This window comes from Schistocerca americana, chromosome 9, assembly GCF_021461395.2.
Source record: "Schistocerca americana isolate TAMUIC-IGC-003095 chromosome 9, iqSchAmer2.1, whole genome shotgun sequence".
Lineage (NCBI taxonomy): Eukaryota > Metazoa > Arthropoda > Insecta > Orthoptera > Acrididae > Schistocerca > Schistocerca americana.
The window spans coordinates 207,360,181-207,379,265 of NC_060127.1; the positions used below are offsets into that span (position 1 = coordinate 207,360,181).

General features: G+C 39.8%; 1 protein-coding gene across 3 annotated transcripts in view; it reads left to right on the forward strand.

Moving 5' to 3' along the window:
• The window catches only part of LOC124551126 (longitudinals lacking protein, isoforms N/O/W/X/Y-like), a 57,094-nt gene that overhangs the window by 6,526 nt on the left and 31,483 nt on the right, over window positions 1-19,085 (forward strand). The window contains exon 2 of one of the 3 annotated variants that reach the window (XR_006967772.1): window positions 18,701-18,799. The exons of 1 other annotated variant lie outside the window; for it this stretch is intronic. Coding sequence is in view for 1 of the 2 variants with exons in the window: in XM_047126086.1 (XP_046982042.1) it covers window positions 4,011-5,321 (1,311 nt within the window). In the remaining variant the exon portion in view is untranslated. Of the gene's footprint in view, window positions 1-3,773; window positions 8,307-18,700; window positions 18,800-19,085 lie in introns of those variants that run through there. One more of the 3 variants, XM_047126086.1, reaches the window with a different exon arrangement.

A 19,085-nucleotide genomic window follows, 5' to 3' on the forward strand; every position in this document is an offset into this window, starting at 1 on the left:
AAAAGAATAATTAAATAGTAGCTTATTGTCTATCGGTATTTCAACCATGAAGAGAACAGTAAGCTACAGAGATAAGCCCCAATATGTGAAGAAGAAAATTCAAAAGGCTCAAAATGTGATTAAAAACAGAATTGTAAATGCAATGGGAGTAAACCGACAAATTGAAGATGCTAGTGAAATTAAGGAATGTGGAAACTGTGCCGACTATGCACATTTGCTGACTGAACTGAAAGCCAAGATGCAGAATGCAATTCATAAAGAACAGGTGCAAATTTTAACCTTGGCACCTGTAAGTTGGACAGTCAGACAAACAGCAGGTCAGTTCGGCGTGTCCGAAAGAATGGTGAAGAATGCTCGGTAGCTTATGGCAGAAAAGTGCATTCTGGCACTTCCCGAAAATATGCAAAGCAGGAAATTACCAGCATAAGTTGCTAGTAGAGTGCGAAATTTTTTTGAAGATGATGGGTATAGTAGGGTGTGCCCTGGAAAGAAAGATAGTATTTCAGTTGGACTTGTATATAGAAAGACATACATTCAGAAAAGATTGTTACTTTGCAATTTACGGGAAATGTATGTTATCTATAAGAATATAAATGGTCCAGAAAATGGGTTCTCAAAGTTTTGTGAACTTAGACCCAAATGGTGTGTAACAGTAGGACCAGCCGGAATGCATGCAGTTTGCGTCTGTGCAATTCACCAAAATGTTAAGCTTATGCTTAGCAGAGCTGGTATACGTGAAAATTATAAGGAGATTCTCAGCAAGGCAGTTTGCAGTTTGAACTCGAACAGTGCATGCTACATCGCTGTGAAAGGTGCCCGGGCCCGAAGCTATAGCATCTGAAATTGCCAGCTATTTCCTAGATCATGAGCCACAGGAAGTTATTGTGTTTAAGCAATGGATACATACCGATCGGCCACGCTGGACACGAAGCAAATGGTAGTGGATGAATTTATTGAAGATGTAAAAAATAAAATATGGAGTCTGTCATGCCATCATTACATTGCCAAGCATCAAAGCTTGCATCTTAAAGGCTTTAAATGTCATCTGAAAGACGAAGAGCTTGTTGTCCTAATGGATTTTGCAGAAAATTATTCTTTTATCATTCATGATGCTGTGCAAGGCTTCCACAGGGACAATAGTCAAGCAACAATTCATCCATTTGTTATCTACTTTCGTCAAAATGAGAAAGTAGAATCTTTAGGTTTTTTGCATTTTCAGTGATTGTTTGCGGCATTACACTATTACAGTTCACGTTTTTATCTAGGAGCTCATCAAATATATAAAAGAACGGTTTGCACAGATATCCCACAGTCATTATTTCAGTGATGGCTCCAGTGTTCCATATAAAAATTTCAAGACTTTCCTAAATTTGTGCTATCATAAGAGTGATTTTGGAATGACAGCTGAATGGAATTTTTTTGCTACTAGCCACGGGAAATCACCTTGTGATGGGATTGGAGGTACAACAAAGTGGTTAGCAGCAAGAGCAAGCTTGCAACGACTACTTAATGGACAAATTCTTACTCCCCTAGATCTGTTTCACTTCTGCTCTGAAAACATTAATGGAATTAAATTTGTTTTCGTCGGTAAAGATGAAATTGAAAAAAATATTGTGTCACAAGAAGAGAGGTTTAAACTTGGACAAACTAGCAGGCACTAGAGAAAATCATCACTTTTTACCTATTCATGAAACAACAATTCAGGTCAGCAGAGTTTCAAATGATCATTCATCTTTTCTAGCTAAAATGGGTCACAGTAATGAAGGAGGCATATTAATGTCTGCTCTCCAACCAGGACAATATGTTGCATGCCTCTATGAAAACGTGTGGTGGATTGGGAATATCTGTGAGACCTCCACAGAGCAAAGGGATGCATTAATAAACTTTATGCATCCACATGGTCCAGCAAATTCATTTTATTGGCCATCAAGAAGTGACAAGTGCTGGATTCCAGAACACCACATTATTGCAGTTATTCCAGCTCCATCAGTAAATTCGTCTGGCTGGCAATACACCATTCCTCTTTATATTCATCAGAAAATTAATGTAGCATATCAAAAATTGAAATAGGTTAGAGGAAACAATCTAAGGAAGCCAAGAGTGCCTTCTGATTTTACACAAGGCACTTAAATAATTTTACTATCAGGCTTGGGAACCTGTGTAAAGAAACCCTTATCAGGCTTGGGATCCTGTGGTAAAGAAACCCACCCGTGGCTGTTGTTGCTAAGCTATCTGGCGTGGCCCCTATGGCAACGGGAATGCTGGTTTTCTCATATGAAATGAAACTAGCAGTGTTTAAACCACCATGGACCATAGCAACTCATTTATACACTTCTTTTCCATCAGTAAGCTGTTGTTGTTCATTAATCAGGTAACTAATAAATAGATGATTATGCAAATAAATTCTATGATTTACATTCATTCTTAATAATAATTTTGTGTGTGTGTGTGTGTGTGTGTGTGTGTGTGTGTGAGAGAGAGAGAGAGAGAGAGAGAGAGGGGGGGGGGGGGAGGTGACAATTAAGAAATAACATTGTTTCTATTTTTATTCTTTTGCTATTCGGACTTAAGCTAGGCCCTATTCATCAGGACTTCTTATTTCACTTATCCCAGACATTAAGAAACATGTATAAAGCAAAATAAAAGATTTCAGGTATAATTTGAGTGCCAGAAAAATGTGTTCACACTTCCAGTGCACCTCTTTGATGATGCTACTTTTTAGGGCCTTATATGCTTGCATTGCAAAACCAAATCCACTTTTCTAGATAGTTTAGAATATGCTCTTTCTATTGACCATAGTTTAGAAGAGTTTGGAGAAAGCACTTTTTTGAAAAATTTGACTAAAAATACCCATTTTTAGCACTTTTTGAAAAATCGTCGACTTTACCCTAGATTTGTGAAATAATGGAAAGCAATTGGAGAATGAAATTTTATATTCTAAGACCTTGTGTTGGTGAGTTATGGTGTGCAAACTTTCATGTACATCCCACAATTAGTTTTGGAGATATAAAAAACTCAAGTTCGCATTTTTTTTAAACAGCCATGTTTTTGCCCAACTTTGCTTCAAATTATCTGTATGAAAATTGCTCAGAAATCCTTTCCTTAATATTTTACTTTAAAGAGCTCTAAAAGTTGTATAAGATGGTCAAGTTTTGTTTCTTTCATGCAAATACTTACAGAGATATCTCATCTCAAAGTTGCTGAAAATTCAAGGACGTGCTATAGAAAGCTGTGCTATGGTCTTAAACAAGTGACTGTATCTCCGAAAGTATTGAATTTCTAAATCTGAAACTTTACCAGTGTTCATTGAGAACATGTGTGAATGTTCATACAAAATTTCATCAAAATCCATGAGGGTCATGTGGGAGCCTCTAGACCACTTGACCACTTCACATAATGACTGGCTTGAAATTGTGATTTTGTTGTATAAACAACCAACCATTCCAAAAAGTGACTCACACTTGTTACTTGTTTGTATGATACAGTTTTTTGTTTTCTGTATTACATGTTACCTAAATACTTACTTATTATTAAAATATTAATTGCCGTTTAGATTTCTACAAGTGTTACAATCATTTTAATTTATTTTAACAAAGTGCTGATTAATGTCGCTGTATTTATTGCATGCTCAAAAACAAGTCAGCTGTGCACAGTTGTTGTGTACAGAAAAGTAAGGGCATATTACTTTTATGATCTTTTGTCTAGTAAACGTTTTGCACTACTACTCCTGAAGATGATAATTTTTCATTAATTAAGTATTGTTTACATGCTAGGTCAACAGACACAAAACCAAAGGAATGACTGCAATATCTGGAATCTCAAGAAGTTTGCATGTCACAGAATATCTGTTATGGAAAGCTGATATTCTGTGTAATCTACAGGGCTCCAAGGACCTTTCCCAGATTTAATTACACGAGTGTGCATCTCTTTTACTGGATAATCACACCTTAATACTAAAAATATAGCTAATTAAATTCAGTACTTCGCAAATTTTTATCCACTTTGGCAGAATGGAGCCTAGCACTGACTTTCATTTTACCTGGGACAACCACCAGGCAACTTTATTGACAGTTTTTGATACTCTCTTGGCTAATGAGAAACTAGCTGATTGCACAGTCAGTGTTGAAGGAAAGTCCATTAAGGCACACAAAGTAATTCTTGCAGCCTGTAGTCCATATTTTGAACGGGTATTTACTGAGAATCATGAGAAGCACCCCATAATTATACTGCCAGACGTAAAGTTTCGGGTAATGAAAGCTTTACTGGACTTCATGTATCATGGGGAACTGAACATACAACAAGATGACCTCGGAAGTGTGCTGAGGCTCTCAGAGTCCTTCCAGTTGAGGGGGCTATCAGGTAATGTGTACATTAGTGACATGCACACCCAGAGAGAAGATGGAGGAAGCCAGTTGCTTATCTCTGCTGAAAATCAGTCTTCACAACCTACTATTTTGTCAGTGTTTACACTATGTTCTCAGGAAACTAGTGAAATGGAAATGATGAATTCATTTGAGGAGGATCCCCGCCCTCATTCCTCGCAGAAAAATAGCTGTGTGGAAACAGGTTCAGTTATAAGAGCGAGTTGCAATCACAAGAAGTTGGCTGTATATTGTAGTTCCGATCGAGGTACAGGTTCGGCCTCATTAAATGAAGAAATTAATATTGGTGTCGAAACATTTCAGATTTCTGATGCAGAAGAAACATTACCTTTACTTGCCACTGAGACTGACGAATCTGACTGTTGTGCAATTTCTGCCCATCCTACAAATAGCCAGTTGCAAGGGTCTGTTAAGAGAGCTAGAAATACTGAGAGAGTCACAAAAGAAGATTCTCTGGTGACTCTTAACTCTGCACTAACTCCGGGAGTAGCGTTTGATCAGGTTACGTGCAGTGAAGGAACTATAGGTCAAGTGGCCCATGAAACAAAATTTGCAGACCAAGTTGGTAAACACTTGAGAATAACAAGCGGTGTTACACTCAGTGGTGGTGCTGATGGTAATGGCAGTGCTAATCATAGTGATGTACGTATGACAGTCGACCGCACAGTTACAGATGTTTCTGCCAGGAGAGGAAGAGCAGTAAAGCATCAGCCAGTGCAGTCGCAGAAAAAGTGTAAGGGAAAGCGATACACAAAATTTAAATGTTATTCGTGTGGGAAGTCATATGTAAATCGTAGTGGTCTGGTGAGGCATTTCTTGTACGAATGTGGAAAAGACCCTCAGTTTGAGTGTCCACGCTGCAAGCTGCGGTTTTTTCAGAAGAGATCATTTGAGGAGACATATGTTAACTCGCCGTTGTCGAAGCTATCTGCAGGTTGAAGATAAACATGAATGAAAGTAAATGTTGATCAGTGTACAGGTGATAAGTTACAGTCACTATAGCCCATGACCTAATGTCAATTAATAATGACAGCTAGACTGTAGTCTCAAATATTATTCGTTGAGGTAATGATGTTATATTCAAAGCATATTAGTGATGTGTGGGGTAAGTTGTGACCAGTACAAGAAATTCAGAAAATTGATAGCTCTCACAAACATGATATTTGGTCAAGTAACTCTCGTATTCCCATTGTGTTGTTTAGGTAATGTGCATCGCCATTTTAAGGGTATTGTGCAGGTTAGGATAACTTAGGGTACAGATAGCGCACATCCAGTACACTGCTGTGACAAGAAGGCAACTGCTCAGCTAACATCATGTAGTTGTTACAGTATAATGCAAGGCATGTTAGTGTATGCACTTTTTCGGAACAGTTCGCAATGGACACCTACTTGTGATGTGCCGGAAAATTGTCATTTCCAGAGACTGATGTATCAGGGAAGAGACTGATCCTGCAGATTTATGTACTTTTCAAGTGAGTTCAGTTATTGGTTGTCACTTCCGAAGCATGGTCGATTCAAGTCTGGACATGTCCACAGTTGTTCTTTTCACTTCTCATGTGTGCTATTTTTGACCACTGGGAGCTCTGCCATATCCAAATTCTGGTGGAGTGTGGAGACCTATATGTAATAGATTACTCATCCCCTGCCAGTGAGTTGATGGATATTGATGAAAGGGCACAGTCAGACTGAAAAATCAGTCTCATTTCTTTTGTGTTGAGGTGCTACTTCAAACATGTTTGATTGCTTACACTGATCTTGTCTGCTTATAGAAAATCATTGATATATTATTCAAAACAGCCACATAATATAATAAAATAGCAAAAAGTTTGTCAGTGCCATGCACAGTCATCTTACAAACCGAACTATAGAGTCATGAGTCGCAAAGGTACTTCAAGATTTAATTTGCCACTATCTTTTCCTAGTTTCTAAAGTTTACAGTAGCTTTCCTATGCACTCTGCAACAGTGGTTCTATACCCAAGAAAGGTGTGCATGAGGGCTCTGTGGATTTTAGAATGAGAGGGAGAGGTACCAGTATACTTAGTTTGTGCGGCTCATTGAGATAGATCAGTCAGCAAAGCATTGCCTGTAAAAGGCAAAGATCCGAATTGCATCCTGGCATTGCCTACAGTGTTTATGTATTGGGAAGTTTTGTGTCCATAATTTATTGTTGAGTTGCAGAAGAGAAGACAAGTGTCAGGCGAGATGGGAAATGATATGCATATTCATCCATGAAATATCTTTGCCGTCAGTTTGCAGAAGGTATTAATAGTGTCTGCCTTGAACCAATATATTCTTTATGCCAATATATTGCTGTTTATCAGACACTTTTGAAGTTTTGTATCAAAAGGACAGTTCATTTGAGAAAGCTGTAAAATTAGGACAACATAGAATGACTGACCGGACAACATAGAATGACTGACCAGAACTCATCCTCCTGTGCCAGAATTCCAAGTACTGGTGGTAGACTTCTTTAGAAGTAGGAAACACTGTTCCCAGCTTTTTGGAACTGCCAGTTACTTCCTCAGTGAGGAAAGAGTGGTAGCTCTTGGGGAGGTTAGAAAGGAGGGGGCGGATTTCTCAGACTCCGGATTGAGAGGGCAATGGGGAGAAAAAGGTCATAGGTGAGCTGGCAGAAAGTAGGAGTTCGAGGATGGTATACTGGTGAGCACTGTGCCGACTTCAATCCTGAGATGATGGAAGGAAGAATGAGAAATAAAGATGGATTAAGAGCAAGAGAAACATGTAGTGAATAGGAAGTTACAAACTAGGTACCAGGCCATCTTTCCTATGGTCCGAGTGAGATGCTCTCAGTTTTGAAACTTCCTCAACCTATTCTCCTTTCTCCTTGGACAAGGAATAGACAGTTCCAAATGGCAGGAATAGTTTTTGCTACTATTAAGTGTGTCTGTCAGTAGTACTTGGAATTATCCTTTCTGAAGATAAGGATTGGTCAGCCATTTTGTAGCTTTTGAAACTTTGAAGAGTGTGTTGAATTTGTTCAGTAGCAGAAAACCTACAGATCTTCTCTGATGATAGTGATGTGACATAAATGTCAGCTCACATAAAACGAAATAGAGCAGTGGCAAGTCAGTTGATTGCTATGGTTATACACTTTGTTCTGTATTCACCTGTTTTCTGTTTCCAGTATGCATTTCCCGATTGCTGGTTGGATGGTGGTGAATAAATGTCACCATCCACTTCACCATTAATAACATAAACTGATTCAAAATATGCTTGTTATGCCCCATCAAATAAATACATCTACATGATCAATTAAGAATAGTTTGTAATTTAAAAAATGCCTTCTAAAGTACAAGGTGCTTGATAGAAAATGATCATTTCTGTAAGACATGTTCATAAAATGTTTGTAGGCAGTGAACTGACTCAGCTTGTAAAGTATGTGCCTGGGAACTAGCAGGTGCAAGGATCTTAATTACAGCCAAAATCTTTGAAGTTCATTTGTTTAAAGTATTATTGTAGTTCCTTTGTTTAAAGTATAAAATAAGTTCCTGTTTTAACATTGGAGATTGTATGTCAAAGTGTGTCACTGAATATCTTGTGTGTTGCAAATATGCCATTTAAGTTCTTGTCTTAAGAGTGTGTCATTGACGTTCCTGTGTGGTATAGCTTGTGAACGGGTCATTGAAGTTCCTATATAACATTGTAGTTGGTATAATTGTGTGTTTGCTGTGTGTTAAGTGACATAAAAATAAGAGGCACCAGTGAGGATGTATTGTAAAAGTGTAGAAAAATTGGGATTCCTTTTTCCTGCTCTTCACTTAATGCCAATTCCCAGCAACAGCTTCACCATGTCAATATTGGTGCTCTGAAATCATTATATGACTTGATAGCTATTAAAATAAATATCAATTTTGTTTTGTTTGTTTGTACCAATTGCTACTGAATGTAATTAAAATTTGTATTTCTGAGGAATTTTGCTTGTTTTTTGTGTACCTGCTTTCATCCTTACTTTTCCCTTCTCCTTAAAGTCCTTTGCTTTTGTCATATTGTATGTACAGGCATATTTACAACCTTTTCGTCATGTTCACAAGTAAAGCCCCCCCTCCCCCCCCCCCCCCCCACTGTTTGAGACCACTGTCTATTTTTTTTATTTATTTTGTGGCTCATGCATAATTTTTTTCAAGAACCGTATTTGAACTTAAATATCAGGGCCAGTATAGCTTTCAAGACTGTGTGCTCTAAATGTGTTTTGGGTCTTTTCAGAATGTTGTTGATACGATGCTAATGAGGAACACAGAAAGGAAGACAGTTTATGGAACAAATTTCTTGGATAAGGGCTAGTAATATTTTTATTAAGATTAAATCAGAGCTTGATTGCATACTGTTGTTTGAATATTGATGCCATTGCCTGCCGTGACATGTGAACTATCAGCAAGTTAACAGAAACAGCAATTGTGACATGCCCAGAGCTCTACGGTGCACTGAGCTAGCGGTGCTGAAATGTTAAGTGTCTTGCTCCACTTCCCCATATAACTTGGCTCCCTTGGGCATGATTGTTCCAACAGAAGTACTGTAGATAAAATAATATCAACAGTTCTGGAAAGGATAGCTTGCTACTTACCATAAAGATGACATGTTGAATGGCAGGCAGGCACAATGAAAAGACTGTTACACACTGAGCTTTCAGATAAAGCCTTCTTGAGAAAAGAAAGGAACACACACACACACACACACACACACACACACACACACACACAAGCAGACATGTCTCACCCCCACGTGGTAGCTGTCTCTGGTCCCTCTGACCAGGCTGTAACTATTTTGTTGAACTAAAGCAAAATGGTGTGGAGCAACAATGGTGTGGGACATGGAAGAGGGAGGGATAGCATAGTACGGGTGCCGAGAGGCAAGAGCACTGTCTGTTAGAGCATGCAGGGACTGGAAGGCGGCAGGACTGGGTTGCCCCAGGTGCAGTGTTGGGAGGTTGTGGGGGACACATGGGGGAGAGGGGTCAAGGCTGCCAGCTGCAGTGTTGGGAGGAGGCTGTGGGAGAAACGCGGGGGGGGGGGGGGGGGCTAGGAAAAGATGAGCAGAAATAGGAAAAGACTGGCGGGTGCATCGGCAGAGAGTGGTGCACAATGAGGGTGAGAAAAGTGAATTGGCTGGAGGTAATAGGACTGGGGAGAGGGGGGGGGGGGGGGTTGGTGGGATGTTGTTGAGTGAAGTGAGTGGGAGCAGTAGGTTATCTTAGATTGAGGCCAGGATAATTTCAAGCGGAGAATGTTTTGTAAGGATAACTCTCATCTCTGCAATTCAGATAGGCTGGTGGCGGAGGGGAGGATCCAGATGTCCTGGGTTGTAAAGCAGCCATTGAAATTAAGCTCGCTGCGTTCAGCTGCCCATTGCGCCAGAGGGTGGTCCATTTTGCCACTGTTTGATGATGGCCATTCATCCTGGTGGACAGCTGGTTGGTAATCATAACAATATCAAAAGCTGTGCAATAACTGCAGCAAAGCTGGTAAGTGACATGGCTGCTTTCACAAGTGATCTGGCGTCTGAGGGGCTAGGGTAAGCCTGTGACAGGATTGGAGTGGGAAGTGTTGGGTGGGTCTTGCATCTGGGTCTTCCACAGGAATATGATGATGTTCTTCAAGGTAGTTGGAGGATTATAGCAGTGTTAGGATATGGCACGGGAAATCTGTTTGCATACTAGGTTTGGGTATTGTGCCTGTCAGTGAAGGCCTTTGTGAGACCTTCAGCATACTGGGAAAGGGAATTATTGTCACTGCAGATATGCTGTCCTGGGTAGCCAGGCCATATGGGAGGGATTTTTTGTTGTGGAAGGGATGGCAGCTGTCAAAATGTAGGTACTGTTGGTGGTTGTTGGGTTTAATGTGGACGGAGTGATCGGAGAGAAGGTGATCGATGTCCTGGAAGGTCGCATACTGGGTCGATCGGGACCCGGGGAAGTGAATGGGAGAGAAGGTGTTGAGATTGTAAAGCAGTGAGGATGGATAAGAAAATAAACATTACTCTCTGGACATGCTTTTGTGCGTGTTATGCAGCCAGTGTGAAGCTTATAAATCTCAGTTATTGAAGCAGCTTAGCACTTCATTTAGTCCTTGATTGTTTGATTGAATCTATTGTGCATCAATCTGCTTCTGTCTGCCTGCTGTGAATGGTTACACTGTCTGTGCCAGTGTCTTGCTTATCACTTGTCTGTGTTGCATTTCTTGTTGTACAAGTGTGTGTGTGTGTGTGTGTGTGTGTGTGTGTGTGTGTGTGTGTGAGAGAGAGAGAGAGAGAGAGAGAGAGAAAATTGAAAAGGGGGAAAACACAAGTATGGACATTGTTTGAGACAATTTGGTGAGTATTTGTGATGATACTATTCTCTTAACTCAGTGCTACCTTAATAATGAAACATCCAGACAAAAACATTATTATGCCACTAGAAAGAATGGTGAAATTCAGATGCAATTTTTTGCACATAAGTGTCAGCATCAAGCTTGTAAATGTTTAGTGTTTCTGTGATCTGAGAGGTTAGAAAAGCCTCTAGAATGTGGCCTGACAGGGTGTACACTGTGTCTGATAGTGAGCATTGCAGAAGACCACAGAAAAAGCCACATGCTCGCATGAGGCTAGCAGCACGTCCGAAGAATTTGAAAGGAATGTTATTGTGGGTCTGCATATGATCAAATCATCTAACAGCCAGGTTCATTTAGCATCTGGACATGACAGTGACCTGACATTGGGCTGAATGGGACCACAAGTATTGTAAAGGTTCTGGTTGATCAAATCTGACCATATGTGCTGACAACTTTGTAACTCCTTCATATGCGCCCATTGTCTGGGCATAAGTACCGTATTTACTCGAATCTAAGCCGCACTCGAATCTAAGCCACACTCGAATCTAAGCCGCACCTGAAAAATTAGACTCGAAATAAAGGAAAAGAAAGTTCCCGAATCTAAGCCGCACGTGAAATTTGAGACTCGAAATTCAAGGGGAGAGAAAAGTTTTAGGCCGCACCTCCAAATCGAAACAAAGTTGGTCCATTGTAATGTGAGAGACAATTTAGGTCGAATGAATGACGATACAGCTACAGTAGTTTCGTTCGAGTCGTAAGCTTAGCAGTTAAGCTTTACCAGGTAGCCATTGCTATGCGTCAGGCGCTCCGTCCGTATTTATACGGGTACCCTTCCTTTTTCACGTGCTTCGCCTGGTTTGAATCGATTGCTTATTTTGCTTTGATCTGATAAGTGCCGTTTTCTTTGTTATAGGTGTTTATGTCACTCTAAGCTGAAAATGCATTACTGTACTGAGTCATGCATTGTTTGTCGCATTCTGATAGTGAGTGTTTATGGCCTGCCGCCGCTCGCGGCATGGCTTTCTTTTGTGTGCGTTACTGCCGCTTTTTTTAAAAAAAAATTAGAGAGAGAAAAAAATCGTCTCATTAGTGAAACAATGGCAAGGGACTGCTATTTGTTGTTACTTAAACTGCTGCTTTCTTTGATAATGATCAACAAGAACCAAATAATAGACTGCATATGATAGAACATGTTCTGAACGAGAGTTGGGCGAAAATTTTTCTCCGTTTGAAAATCTTTGCGGCCGCTTCTTTAGTACATCAAATTCTGCACAAAAATTAGAGCCATCTTAGATTTAAAAATCTAGTCAGTTGTCGTGCTTCATTTCTGACTGTATCACTATTAGGCATAAGAATAATACGAATATAAACATGACACTATACGTATATTCTTCCGCGTTTGCTGTTGTCTCACTCTAGTTTCGTAGTTTATTAGGCAGACAGGATTTAAACGAGATAGCAGCAAACACGAAAGAATACATGGCAAAATGTTTATATTCGTATTATTCTTATGGTGAAAAGAATAATGCATGTGATTCACATTTCATCAGGTTCCTATTACCAACCATCTCTTCTCACAGGTAGGAAAAAATTCAGAACGTAGAGTTGACCATATTGACAAACATCTCAAGCAGTCTTGCCAGTCGGATTTTCGTAGTACATTGAAATTCTGCTACATTCGAAGATGAGCAATACGGAATTTGTATTTACTTCGTTGGATAATGTATGAAAATGCAGTGATTGAAACTCGGGGCGGAGAAAAAAAGCTCGTCTTCCACTTTTTTTTTTAATTTATTTACTGACACAGAGGTTTTGGCGCCAGTATTTATCTTTGTGCCTACAAAGCATGCCTGTGTACTACATGTATTCGACGGCAGAAGTTAGTTGTGGCGGCACCTATCGACATTTTTCAGAACTTCCGGTACCGTACTTCACAGTTGGTCTCAACTAGCTGAGGTCAGGCCACTTTGGACACAGCAACACTGATAGTTGTCCTTTGAATGGTACCGTGTCTGAAGGACACAGTCTGCAGATGAGTCATCAGATAATTTTCAGCAACTTGTCTCAGTCCTGCACTACCGCAGATATCTTTCGTCTGCAATTATAGGACTGACGAAGGTAGCTAAAACGTCGTATAAATGGTTTGGAGAAACACACGGATATTATCACCAGTATTGTGATGTGGGAAGCCTGTGGGTACAATTTCAGGTCAACTCTGATAGCAGTTCAATGAACTTGGATCGCACAGCAATATGTCACAAACATTCTGTATCAACGTGTTTCCCCTTTCATAAGACAGTGTCCTGCTACCGTCTTTCAGTAGTAGAAGTAGTAGTAGTAGTTTTACCTATATGGATACTGGACAGGTCACGGTATTACAGTTCGAAAACAGAAAATATAATTCATACATGAAGCATCTATTGAAGGGAATAAGTCATGAAGTGATATTCTCATATGAGAGACCAGGTTGGAATTAGCTTTATCCCAGTTCCACTGTCTAGGCTGTGAAATGCCATTTCCAACAGTTAAGGGCCAACTTTCCTCAGCTGGAGATACAGTGGCTGTACGACACACTTCCCAACTGAATTAGTACATACACTGCAGCCCTTGGGGGTGCAACATCCTATTATAAAGGGGCCAGTTAGTTTGTCTTGTCATTTTGTTATTGATTTAGTATTGTCACCTTGCAACAATGCACACCAGTTGCTGCCAGTGACAGCTAAAGTCACATACTTTAGGTAATCTGTACTCAATCTGAAGGTGGCCTAATTTGATCGAAACTGGTCATAACACTTAATAAAGTGTGATCTGGACTGTTTTGTGCATTAAATAATAAATCTACATAACATCTCAATAGGTAAATTTTCATTTAACTTCATCCATTATCCATTGCTTCTAGGTGCTGAATCTGTGGTCCCTGTATGAAGTTGCTAGTTGCTGCTTAATTTGGGGAAGTGAGGAAGATATATAGTCGCAAAATCAGAAATCAGATTAGGGGAAATAATGGAGTGCAGTTGATGTATGGGGATCTGTGGAAGAAAAACATTTGTGAAGTGATGGTATCTGAATTGCTTCAAAAAGCCACAACGATTTTCCCGTCTGACTGAATCGCGTTCACAAACATACACACAAAATTCAAGCTTTCGCAACCAACGGTTGCTTCATCAGGAAAGAGGGAAGGAGAGGTAAAGACGAAAGGATGTGGGTTTTAAGGGAGAGGGTAAGGAGTCATTCCAATCCCGGGAGCGGAAAGACTTACCTTAGGGGGAAAAAAGGACAGGTACACACACACACACATACACACACACACACATACACACACACACACACACACACACACACACACACACACACACACACACACACACCCATCCGCACATACACAGACACAAGCTTGGTGTCTGTGTATGTGCGGATGGATACGTGTGTGTGTGCGAGTGTATACCAGTCCTTTTTTCCCCCTAAGGTAAGTCTTTCCGCTCCCGGGATTGGAATGACTCTTTACCCTCTCCCTTAAAACCCACTTCCTTTCGTCTTTCCCTCTCCTTCCCTCTTTCCTGATGAGGCAACAGTTTGTTGCGAAAGCTTGGATTTTGTGTGTATGTATGTGTCTGTTTGTGTTTCTATCGACCTGCCAGCGCTTTCGTATGGTGAGTCACATCATCTTTGTTTTTTATATATATATATATATATATATATATATATATATATATATATAATTCACAATTGTCATTATACACATGGAATCCTTTTTATATTTTTTAATTCAGTAAGACAAATTTTAACATTATTGAGTGGGGGATGTATTGCAGACTCAAGTGGCCTCTTGCTCGAATAAAATTGCTTGACTTCATGGAAATAAAATGAGTTAATGAAATTCTCAATCTTTTATTTATCGGTTTTAAAATGTATGACTGTTGTTGTTTATGCCTGTCAGCATGCTACACATTCAGTACATTTATTGAGACTGGTTAATTATCGATATTTTTTTCTGGAAGCTTGACACTACGTAAAGAGAAACAAATATGTCTCAGTTTTGTTTCTGGATCAGCTAAGCATCATATTATTCTGAATATAAAACACAAGTAAACCAGTGATTTTTTTAAAGAATAAAACATTTAATCACCCAAGATAGCAATAGTTTCAATTAGCAGTTACTTTTAATTGACATGGCTTCTGTCAAAACTAAATACACTATTGGGACCTGACTATTGAAAACTGTAGTCTGAATAAAAAACCTACCTGAAGCACAGTCTGGTTAATGTTTTGAAAGATCTGGCACATACTATAAAGGGCATACTAGGAGGTATGGGCAACATTCAGGGATATGGTAGAAATACTCATTTCAAGCAAAGTACATCATATGGACATATATGCTATCCAAATGGTTTCCAAGGTAGAACACATTTGTTCTCGGGCTAGTTGTGCACATATATGTATCTCACCCACTCTTCCTCTTTCACATTTTATTCTAGCCCAACCAACATTGTTGCTTTCAGTGTCCCTGCTCGGAATGTCTGTCTGCCATTAGACTAGCCCATTGAACGTGCAGTTAACTGTGTGTATACGTGTGCTGCCTAAAATGCCACACATCTACACTAATGTAGAATATGCAGATATAATGTATGTTTATGCCATTTGCAATGGTAGTGCTCCTGGTGCAGTCAAAGAATACCACTGGTGCTTTCCAACACCTCAAATTCAACACAGACCATGAAACAGTTATTGTTCCAAGTTTCGATTTTTTTGTGAACATGTTGCTCAACAGCTTATCCAGGAACAGCAACACATTGTTGAAATAGTGCAGCATAGTCCTACCACCAGCACACAGCAGCTTTCTGCAGGTGGTGGTGTCACACAAACACTTGTATAGTGAAAGTTATGTGCAGAAAACTTTTACCCATTTCAAATACAGCGCAACCACAATCTTCACATTGGCGACAACCCCACATGATTTGAATTTTGTCACTGGGTAAATGATAGTCTTCATTTGCTTCCATTAACACTAGTTGCTGATGAAACCATGTTTATACAGAATGGAATCGACAACACGTGTAATTATCATCGACGGTCGCAGGTGACTCCACACATTACTGTGAAAACTAATTTCCAGGTTTGTTTTTCAATCAGAATTTGGTGTGGCACGGTTGGTAATGTGATGATAGATTTAGTAATTTTAGAGGAGTGGATGATGGGACAGAGTAACACGCATGTTCTGGAAAATTTGTCTGTTGAACACCTTGAGTATGTTCCTTTGCTCACATGCACTGCAATGGACCCTCTAGCGTGGCAGAACAACTCCACATTTTACATCTCAACCACAGTTACCCTAATCACTAGATTTGTCATGGTAGTACAATTATCTGGCCACCTAGATACCAGACCTAATGCCATTAGATTTCTGTTTAGGATGTTGAATGAAGTCTGAGGTGTACAAACAAAATGTGAGTACACAAGATGAACTGTGTAGTCATACTGTGGAAGCTGCTGCCCTCATTGGGGAATATGCAAAAGGCACTCCAACAAGCAACACATGTTCTCTCAAGAGTGCACAAATTCACTGAAGTTGATGATGGGATAGTCAAACATTTTTTGTCAACTGTACAAAAAATGTATTGTGACATGTGTGGTAATGCTTAGAGGTGAATAAGTTAAAAATACATATTTTTCAATTGATGCTTTGTAAAATGCGTGTTGTAATCAGAATGAATTTTTCACTGTGCAGTGGAGTGTGCGCTGATATGAAACTTCCTGCAGACTAAACCGGATGTCTGACCAAGATTCAAACTCGGGACTTTGCATTTCACAAGCAGGTGCTCTACTGTCTCGGGTACCCAAGCGCAATTCACCACACATTGTCACAGTTGTACTTCATACAGAACCTCATCTCATACCTTCCCCACTTCACAGATGATCTCCTACAAAACTTACAGGACTGGCACTCCTGGAAGAAAGGACGTTGCGGAAACATGGCTTAGCCACAGCCTGGGGGATGTTTGTCGGAAGTTTCATATCGGCACACATTCTGCTGCAGAGTGAAAAATTCATTCTGGGAATATCCCCCCGGCTGTAGCAAAACCATGTCTCGCTATATCCTTTCTTCCAGGAGTGAAAAATTCATTCAGTAAACATCCCCTGGCTGTGGCTAAGCCCCATCTCTGCAGTATCCTTTCTTCCAGGAGTGCTGACCTGCAAGTTTTGTAGACTTCTGTGACATTTTGAAGGTAGAAGATAGGTACTGGCAGAGGTAAAGCTGTGAGGACAGGTTATGAGTTGTGCTTGGGTAGTTTAATCGGTGGAACACTAGATCACAAAAGGTAATATTCCCGAGTTCGAGTCTCGGTTCCTGCACACAGTTTTAATATGCATGTTGTAATATTTACTAACTGTTGTACATGTACAAACTTAATAATGTATTGAATAATACAAGAAATTAATAACACTTTACATTAAATGTGTTCAACCTAGGAAGCCATCCAGAATGGAGCATGTGTCGATATGGAGTTTTGTGCTACAAATAATCGTTCCTGTCATATTCCTCAATACTCCTCCTCAGACATTTTGTACATGCACAACTAGATGAAAGTTGAAAACTTAGTAGAAAAAGAATTAATTATTAACAAGAGTGTAATCATTGCAGGCGGGGTAGTTCTAGCATGCTATGTTATAATCCTCACCTGGGAGGAATGTGATTTGGCCCCCCCCCCCCCCCCATTTATACTGTATGCAATTTTCATACATTAATTCAAGAGAATGTTGGGATGAGTCCTTCGGAAAGGACAATTTTGTTCCTCATTTCAGCACCACTGGAGCATGTACTCTGTCTCTAATGACCTTATCTTCAAGCCATAACATTGTTTTCTGCCTCTCTCCTTCCCTTCTTTCCTTGTCCACCTGAACAATACTCTGTATCTATGAAAAATATCTCGACAATCAACACAGTTGTGTCCTTCAGGTGCTGTGAGTTGTGCTGTTCTGTGTACTTACTGCCTGGACTCTGAACAGTCTGTTTGGAATCCAGGTTGCAAGTAAACAGGACAGCACAAGTCGCAGCACGTGAAGAAAATGGCTGGATTGGTCAATGAAATAGTGTGCATAAAATGAAAACATCAACAGGGCTCGGACCCTGAAACACATAGTTGCGTTGGCTTCATCCAGTGTTATGCTACAACAATCTTCGCACTGTTTTTATTGCATGATACATTGTACAACACATTGTAGTGTTCCTAATCAGACATTACTGGTTGACAAAAGTTAGAAAGTCCTTCAAGGGGGTAGGCTGTTGGACAATTTTGTAAATTGACTGGCTGATTTTCCAGATTTATCAAATTCCTGTCCAGTTTTTTCATATTGCATGCTTACTGTTGACATTTTTTTTTTTTTAATTCTGTGTGTAGATCATGCTCACCACTCAGTATCTGAAAATTAGGCTGTGGCAGCCTTTTTAAATACTAGGTCACTGAGCAAAGTGGTCTTAGAATATATTATTTGATACACTACTTTTGACATACCGTACACATACTACTGTGTTAGTGTTAAAGGGTTACATATATTACACTAATATTGGCAGCCAATCACCCGCCACGGACTGTGCATGAAGCACAGAAACACATATCAGGAGACAGTACTCACAGTAGCATTCCAAGCTCTCTCTCTCTCTCTCTCTCTCTCTCTCTCTCTCTCTCTCTCACACACACACACACACACACACACACACACACACCCGTGGCCGTGTAATTTTATTCTAGAAAAAGAGCAAGAACTCGAAACCTAGTGTGAATGCTATTTCTTGTTATGTGTTTCTGTGCTCCACATGTCGATCCACTGTATAGCTGCATGGGTCCCTCTCCCTTATTTTACATACCGTTCAAGGCAGGAATATGCATTATTTTTTTACACTAACATTGTAAATAATTAATACTTCTAAAAGATATTTATATATTTATTTGTGCTAGTTTAGTGAAATTTGTTAACATTTGTCTGCACACTAGGTCAGCAAAATGAGAACCTCAGGAAGGAGCAGTTGCCCTGCAATCAGAAGGACTTTTTGCTCATTGTTGTAATTGTAATGAAGCAGCTGAATTCTGGAGTAAAAAAAACTTGACTGCTCACAACATTAGTCAGTACATGGAGTAAATTGTGAACAGAAGCTGAACTTTGTGTAAAGAGTGCACCCACACCATCTGCAGCTATGTACAAATACTGTAAAATGCTGACAGAAGGTACTTACCATGGTACTACATTTTACAGTTTCTTTCCATTCCAGTTGCATCTGCAATGTCAAAATAATGACTTCTTAAATTCCTTTGTGCATGCTGTAATTATGCTAATCTTGTGTCTGTAATCCCTTCAGGAATGATATTGAGAGGGAGAATG